This window comes from Phalaenopsis equestris, unplaced genomic scaffold (assembly GCF_001263595.1).
Source record: "Phalaenopsis equestris unplaced genomic scaffold, ASM126359v1 Scaffold000002, whole genome shotgun sequence".
NCBI classification, from domain to species: Eukaryota; Viridiplantae; Streptophyta; class Magnoliopsida; order Asparagales; family Orchidaceae; genus Phalaenopsis; species Phalaenopsis equestris.
This window is the reverse complement of record NW_018164444.1, coordinates 52821079-52830364: the sequence shown is the minus strand read 5'-3', so window position 1 is coordinate 52830364 and position 9286 is coordinate 52821079. Positions and strand designations below refer to the sequence as shown.

Sequence of the window (9286 nt, the reverse complement as noted above, 5' to 3'; positions counted from 1 at the left end):
TGTGTTCAATAAGACTAAGATTTGAGCATTTCTTTCGGAAAACAAATCAAAAGTTCACTATTGGAAAAGATGATTTGTATGACATTTTTAGGAAAAAACAATTGTTAAGGTATATGAACTTGTTTTTTTTATAGTGAAACTAATATTTTTTCTTCTATACCTCTCAATAGGACTGATCAATTTTTAGGGCAGTGGACATATCATGTGGTGGATTTAAAAAAAAAGCTCATGAATCCTGACATGGTTCTAAGTTACCAATGAAGAGCTTAGCACATTAGAGTACGCTTGTTAGCACAGTAAGACTATATTACGCAAATGTTATGTAGCATAATGCAATCATTGATTGCCCACTTCATGCTCTAGCTTTTTAGAAGGAAAAGCTCACGCATAAAGTGAAGAATCTCAATGTACAAAGTTTTAGTGCTTATGCTATACAAAGGAAAAAAAAAATTTGAAGCATGATGATCTCCCTCCCTCTACCACCGCTCATGAGGGCTCACAACTCAAATGCATTTATTTATGAGATAAAACTATTACTTGATTTTCCTTTATAATCCACAAGTTTGACACCATAATAATGTTATTGATGGAGCATCAATATCAACATCAAATTGATGAATAACAGCCGATGTATGGCGAGCTCATAAAATTTTTATTATCGCCTTTTAATGTTGTTTAGTGAAAACTCGAATATTCTTATTATAGATCTTCTTTCTCTCTTAATCTATCCTCTTTTTATTATATGTGCGCATAAAATTTTGGTGTAATTCATGAATGATTTTGGTTCCAACAAACAAGACAACAGGGGGGCTTCGGTTTACTTGCTAGTTTACTACCTGGAGATGCTTTTCATTCAGAATTTGATAGTGGCTTCCACTAATTCAAGTTTTAGAGTTACATCTGAGAAAAAGAGAAGGATAAAATTAGTTTGATAATGGGCAATCTCAAATCTTCCATCAAGTTACTGCAAGGAACCATAGCAAACTCAAACGCAAACAGGTTCATCTGTGTCCAAGAGGCTAAAACTCACTCCTTTAGACCAGGGGAAGGTCTCAGTTACAGCTTCAGCTATGCCAATCACACTTCTTCCCCTCTTTAACTCACCAGGAATCTGCAGATCACATCAAGGACTTGTCTTCCTCTCCTTCTTCCTCTTTATCATCATTATCTCCCTGCTCTCTGCCAATGGATGGCTAATTATGTTCTAAAATGTTCTTTTTCACCCCCATAAAACTATGTCGGTAAAGAAGGGGGCGAAGGAAGATGCAAGCCTCTTTAAAAAGCAGAAGTGAGTGATGGAAAGACGATAACCTCAAGCTTCTAAAAGAAGAGTGAAGCCAGCCATGGTGCCTGGGGACCTTAACAAAGGTTTCAAATATTGGCATTAACGGTGGAAGCAAATGAGATTTAGAGAGTGGTTGAGGCTGGAAGAATTCTTGCATTGTTATCTGAAGCTTAATGATAGTAAATAACACAAAATTATAGTGCGTGCTTTCGTTCATATGCTGATTCTCTGTGACTCAGTATTTGAGATTTGGAAAAAGTTATCTGTATGGATTTAGCTCTTTTCTTAATTCGTGAAAGATAAACAAGTTTTTAATTAGCTAAAGTTTATTGGATGATGGAGAGTAATTAGAAATAACTTTTAGTTTAACACTTAAAAAAGCTGAAATACAATGATCAATAAAAGCGGGCAATGGGCAATGAGAGATTTTAAGAAGGGTGGCAGGGCACATTTGAATCACTAAGAATGTATGTATTGTATGTGTCTTTGCATAAGAAGTTAAGTATTAGGTTCTGTGGTTGGATGGAAGAAAAGGAACAGATTATGACTTGGACTAAATTTTGGTAGGCTTGCCTACGAGGATAATTAATCCTGATCTGGATCCAATCAAAAAAATTTTGACATCAGATAAAAATTTGTATTGGAATAGGATGAACCTAGACTGGATCCATGGCTGATATCAGGTTACAAAACTGGGCAGAATTTCATGTCAAGAAGAAAATATCCTTTTTTCATAACAAAGAGAAAATGAAAAGGTTATTAGAGTTTATAACATAAATGTAGAGAACATTGAGGCCCTAATGATCTTTGAAGACAATAATCATTTTGGGCTCAACATAGTTTTTTGATCTTAGCAGGAAATAAAACAAAAAATAATTGAAGTGACATTTCACAAATACGAACAACTATAAAAAAATCACAAAAATATAAGATACATACATGATAAATTAGACTAAGCCAGTTCTTTAAAAAAAAACAATATATGATGTCAACAAGTTTCTTCACTAACAAGAACAGAATGACTAAAAAAAATAAGCATACAGAAATTCATAGCCATGAGCCTAAAAATAGCTGTAAAAAATAATAATAACTGATAAAAGCATACAATATTTCTTTCTAACTATCTCATCTAACCAATTTAGTAAGCTCCTGTTTGGAGACAGCTGAATATAGTCATCGAAACGATTTAACTTGTCTCCATTGTTGAATCTCAAATTGCCCTTGGGTTACATAATTGTCATAAAAGAACTCACAATGGAAGAATGGATAATTTAAAGAAAAAAGAAGGGGTGAAGAGTAAGAAAGTTTAAAAGCATAATTGATTTCAAGTACAAATAACTGCATCATAACTGTGTACTATTGTGTAACTTGGGTTATACCAGTGAACATTATTTATAAGTTTGGGTCGAGATTTGAGCATTACAGGAGAAACTATATGTTGTGTTAAATATGGATAAAAATATATATAGCAAAATTCATTAGACATGTTGTGGAATACATGAAGTGTGTGGCATAATTCTACCAGAATTGAATAGTCAATTTTGTAACCAACTTCCTGGAAAATCGTTGTTCTCCCTTGAGAAAGTCACTGGCTTGATAAGTAATTCCTCAGTTTGGGCGATTACATACAATGTTAGACAAGTTGACTTGAGCTTTGACGAAAACTCATTTATATTCTAGCGTGTTTATTACAAGTTTGATGAGTTCACAGTAACTTGGCAAGTTCTATATGAATTGGGTGAATTCAAGGTTCAAACTATTGAACCTTTGGGATATTTGGACGTAAACCAGGCATATTCATATTTCATTATGATGTGCGACTATTCACAGGAGAGCCAAGAAAGAATAATTTGTATCAGAAGTTCATAAAAGCTTTTACAACCACCTTCATATTATAATTAGAATTGCTAATGTACCAAATAATAGACTTAAACAGCCTCAAATGTGTTTATGTGCCTATTATCAGGCACTTAAGAAGCAATTAAGATCTATTAAGCACCTGTAATTTTTTAAAGGAAAATTATAGGGCTGGAAAAGCTATTTTTTAAAAATTATTATGACTATTACAAATATTTTTTAATAAATAGAGCAATAGCTTTTTCATAACTGCCTTACTCTAATAGATTTGAAGTTGAAAAACAGTTTCCTCGAACAAATATTTTTAGAAAGAAGCTAGAAATTAGTCAAATCATGAATTCAAATTAGCAGCAATTTGAATTGCAAATTAATGAAAAAAACCTCCAAAGAGACCCTAAGTCATCTCTAATCTAATATACACTAGCTATAGGCAGTTTAAACTGCAAATTTTGCCAAGATAGATCATAATAAAATGCCTTCAAATTATAGCAATCCAACAAACCAAATTTCTCACCTTATGCTCATACTAACGCTGTGAAGAAAAAGAGACTAACAAGTCACCCAAAACTTACTTGCAGGAACCTAAGGCTGCAGCTAAATTCCTGGTTAAAGTTGGCGGTCAGCCGCTGAGGCTACCAACGGAAGGTAAGGCGTCTTCCCGAGTACACAGCTCACAAGACCATAAAGAAAGCATCCCGCGGTGACAACAAAGATAACATTGTAACAAACCTCGAGCAGCCGAAACCCGACTCCCCTCGCCGGCACTCCAAATATCCTCTGCAGCAATGCTGGCAGAGCGAGTAACACGTCAAGCACAACCGCCTGCATCGCGTTGAACCTCACATATCTACCGAACGCCGGATTCCTCACCACGCCAAGGTAGAGGGCGAAGAATGCCACGAAGCTCGCATAAGGCAGAGACCTGTAAGCGCCGATCAGAGGCAGTAGAGGCTCTAAGGCTATCCCCAGGGATGGGAAGCGAGCGAATAGGAAGCGACCGTAGTGCAGTGAGTTGAGGAAGGGGAGGGAGTAGGAAAGACCGGCAAGGAGCCGCTCTGACGCAGGAACAGTGGCACGGTATGACATTGAAATTGCCATCCGGCGGGGGCTGCAATTTGTGATGGATGGCAGACTGTGGAGACGAAGAGGGATGTGGATGCTTGTTGATGGTTGCCCATGCCATCGGTTTAGGGTTTTGCGAGGAGGCAGTGGGTGAAGCCGAAGAAGAGAGGCCGTCGACATTCTCTATTCTTTCAGCAACGATTATGGAAAGTTTTGGGTATGTAGATTTTGGTTAGTAGGGCTGTCAATGCCAACATCGCGTTTGGCTTGTTCGCTGAGTTAATCAGCCCAATAATAACAACTCCAATAAAAATTTATTCATTCGTGTTCCACTTGTTTTTAGCTCGAAAACTTACTAATCAATTATATATATATATACAAATCTTTGATGAGTAGTATTTTTAAAAAATTTAATTGACTACAAGGCTACAAAGATTTATAATCAATCAAAAATATTAACTAAGAAAATAGAATAAAAATTATTAAATTAGATTTAAATAATTTTTTAATATAAACAATAATTTTTAAATCTTGCCCAAATCTTTAATATCTTATAGCTGTTTGATTAGGGTTGTCAAAACGACTCTTTGTTCGTGAAACGAGCCGAACACGAACACACTTTTTGAGCTTGAAATATAAACGAGTCGAACACGAGCTGAGCCTGGGCTCGCTCGCTCGTTTACACCCCTATTGGTTAGGGGAATTTACATACCCATCACTCAAATTTTGTATAATTTGTTGATTAACTAAATTTAAAATTTATATTTCAACAATTTAAATTTTTATTTTTTATTGAAATTGAAGTGGTCAATCTAAAGTTTTGGAATTTTTTTGGGTAGTTGAAATATAGAATTTTAAATATGGACCGTGAATTCGTTATATTTAAATTTTTTGTTGATTGGTATGTAAAATCTCGTGACATACCAACTAGTCATTTTTTTATATAAAATAAAAATAAAACTTAATTTCAAATGAAAGTATACTTAACATGATTAATGAATATTATTTATTAAACTTATAAATGATGGAAAAATATGGACATTGTTTATCTTTTTTAGGTATTATCATCTTCTAAATAACATCTCACATTTTCCTTTGTTTGATTCTTAACCTAAAATGAGAATGAACGTTTAGTAATAGATCTTAACCATTAGAGGCAAAAATAGTATTGAAGCAATCCTCACACATTTTGGATGAGAATTGAATTCAAACATCATTCAAACTAGCTCTTCTGCAATTTGAAATTCCTACATGAATTGCTACTAAATAATGATGATTTTTTATAATGCTAGGAACTACAAAATTTGGGTTAATATTCATGGATGAGTTAGCCATCTTAAACATTATGGATGAATTAACTTATTATTATTGGATCTCGTACGATTGTTCTGAGCATAAATCTAGGTTAATGTTTGTCAAGAAATAATCCATTATTTTTTTCTCCAATCAGACCAAGCATACGCCATTGAATAGTTCCATACCAAAACCCTTATTACGAACACCTTCATTCATTATTTCAACACCACATTACACCTCACATCTAGTAATTGAAAAATCTTCCTCTACTTTGTCATTAAACCAAATCATCTTTAACCTTTCACCAACAGCTACAAAACCTCAACCTCCACCTTCATCTTTAGCTAAAATACCTATTCGTTCAATACAATATACATCCACTCATCCCATTGTTCTGAAGCAGATACTTGACCTACAACATAGGATATCTACAAATTTAGATCCTACACGCTACACTTCTACACTCAAATAACATAAACGGAGGCTTGTTATGTCTTTAGAATTCCAAGCTTTGCGGGCACAAGGCACATGGATTTTATTTTCTTCGCTTGCCAATCAAATGGTTCTTGGATGCAAATGGATCTTTCACACTAAATTTGATTTGGTGGGTAAATTTGTTCGTCATAAGGCTTGCCTTGTGGCCCAAAGTAACAATCAAGAATTCATAATCAATTATGTTGAACCATTCAGCCTAGTCTCCAAGATGCCCACCATTCGAGTACTTCTCACGGTAGTTCTACATCACAATTGGTAAATCACTCAAATGGATTTGTCTAATTCTTTTCTTCATGGACATCTCAAATATGCATCAACCCATGGGTTGTCTAGATCTGCAGTATCTTAATTATGTATCCTTGTTACAAAAGTCTGTTTATAGTCTGAAACAATTTCCAAGGCAATGGTTTGCCACAATTTATGACCATCTTAAGCTATTCAAATCTTTTCAAAGTCAAGTGGATCTATCATTACTCATATATAATAATCATGACATCAAAATGTATTTCTTATTTACGTCTGCGACATACTTCTTGCCACTAATAACCCTTTGACTACTTCCAATTGGATATCCAACCTTCAACATAGGCTCAATTTGAGGACACTGTGAAATCTATCTTACTTTCTAGGCGCACAATCTACTACAACAGCATATGACCTTCATCTAAATCAATATAACCATGCATTAGAGATACTAAACTGTGCACGTATGAAGGATTGTAAATCTCTACAAAACCCAACTACCATAAGATATTTATTTTCATCAGCCTCGACTCTAAGCACATCTTCTACTATCTATCAACATCTAGGTTGATCGCTTCAATACCTTACCGTTACATGATCAGTTTTACAGTTAATCGTCTATGCCAATGTATGCATGATTCAACAAATATTCATAAACAACAACTCAAACATGTTCTCAGATATCTTAAGGCAATGCTCGACTATGGCCTTCCGATCTATTGTGATAAACTACATCTTCAAGCATATTCTGACTCCAATTTGGTCGGAGACTCATTCAATCAAAAATATGCCATGAGTGTTTGTACTTTTCTTGGATTCACTACCATTTTTTGGATAGTCAAGAAACAGTCCATTGTTTCTTGTTTTTCCCCAGAGGCTGATTATAGAGCAATAGCTACCAAAACTATGGATATCACATGGATTCGGAGACTACTTGCTGAGTTCGGTATCTCTACGGACACTCCCACTACATTTCATCCATAGCCTTAGCCAATAACCCCGTCCTCGACGCTCACACAAAACAAATTGAGGCAGATTTTCATTTTACTCTTGACTGCATAAACTCAAACCGGATCATATCAATAAGTAGGATTAACTTGACAATATTTTCACCATATCAATAAGTAGGATTAACTTGACGATATCAATCAGTAGGATTAACTTGATCGAAGTTCATCATATCAATAAGTAGGATTAACTTGAAGGTATTTTCACCAAGAGTCTTCCAACACCTCAATTTCAACTCATTCAAAACAAATTAACTCTCCCTAAGGATCGTCAATTTGAGGGGCAGTTACAAGATCATCATACAATGTGCGCTTTTTGAATTCGGCTATTAAGCTTCAGGGCTTCAGCCTGCCGGGAATAATGATAAGACTTTCAGGTAAGAAGACCAGTGATTGAAGTCAGTTATCAAAAGGGAACATCAAGAGCATATACTAACTGAAAAAAATATATATATTTATAAGAGAAAGACATCATACTTTGAGAATTCAGACAAGCAAAGATTAAAGAATTTGCCATAATTGATACTAGCCGCATGGCATACTACATAGACGTTCAAGTTAACCAAACAGAATATGGCATCTTCATCCACTAATAAGATATACACGATATATATTGAACAATTTTTAAATTGCGTAGTGTACAGGCTGAATTGACAAGCAAACTATTCTGCCCAATAAAATTCAACATTTGTGGACCAAAATTATAATACAGTGTAACAACTACTTACAATTTACGATCAAGCTCGTACATGATGTAAGAATTTGGTGAAGACGGACACAGCAGCTAGTAAAATTAATATGCTTGAATACGTAGCATATTGAAATAAACTTAAAACCTATATGAAGTTATCTTCGGATGCTCCTCTCATTGAAAATACATTTATAAATTTAATTTTGGAAATTACATCAGAATAAAGAGCATTTACATACATATCTTTTAAATTCCTATGCTTTTACCTATCTGATGCCTTAACTTAATAGTTTTACAGACCTATCACTCAAATCTTTCATACTATCTTAACTTTTAAAAGGTGAAATACACATTTTCAAACAAAAGGTGGCATATATTTAAAAAATTAAATGTAAGTGTTAAATATGTAAATACATTTTGACAAAAACCATATGATCTTGGGCTATAAAATAAAATTCTGAAAACATTATATTTATGAAAAACCTTAATACCATTAGTTGCGTCATATAGTTATTATAAAAAAAAAAAAACTAAGATAAAGTATTTAGTGAAAGCAAATGAAAGGCAATTTTAGTTATATGAATTTTACTCCCGTTGGAAGCTGATTTGCCATAAAAAGGATGATGTTTTATTGTATTTCATGCGTTATCAAGAAATTTTGATCGTCATACTTGAATCTCAATATATTTTGAGCAAAAAAATATTCAGAAATCAAATTCAAGATTGTATATAGTCAAAATGAGCATCTTGATAAATCAAATGTAATGACGCTGAAAATGATCTAATTAGCCTCTAAATAAAGCTCAGATAAAACACTTGAAGTGTTATCAAATGTTTTGGTGCATCAATTAGCACCAACTACATCTTTTGTAGCCAACTATGACCTTTACAGCCACCAACTAAGATTTTTGTAACTGACTAATGTTATTGTAGCCACCAACTTTTGTTCTTGTAGCTCAATTATTACTGTTGTTGCTAAAATATTAATATAAAGTTGTGCTTGTCTGTTTTTATAATCTCTTCTTCCTTAATACAAGAAAAGAGCAGACATCTATACTTTCAATTTTCTAGGGAATTACTTTTGCTAGGCCAGGTCAAATGATTCTTTCTCTTTTAAAGGTTTTTCACATTAAAAATTAGGTTATCTCTTATATGCTTATCTCCGTGTTTACAGAAATTATATTGAACTGAGAAATAACATTATTATATCATTTAGAATTTTCTAGCACACAGTAGTATTTAATACTAGGTATAATTACATATAAGCTTAAAAAAATTATTATTTATAACACCACCACAAAGCTTTTTTATTATTTTGAACTATTGATTTGATGCATTTAAGCATGCCAT

The 9286-nt window shown here is 33.7% G+C and overlaps 1 protein-coding gene across 1 annotated transcript; it reads right to left on the bottom strand.

Annotated features, from left to right (window-relative positions):
• Window positions 1-3568: 3568 nt before the first annotated feature.
• Window positions 3569-4470, bottom strand: LOC110035805 (protein TIC 20-II, chloroplastic). The gene has a single exon (XM_020740095.1). The coding sequence runs from the start codon at window positions 4382-4384 to the stop codon at window positions 3749-3751; it is 636 nt and encodes a 211-aa protein (XP_020595754.1). The 5' UTR covers window positions 4385-4470; the 3' UTR covers window positions 3569-3748.
• Window positions 4471-9286: the final 4816 nt, after the last annotated feature.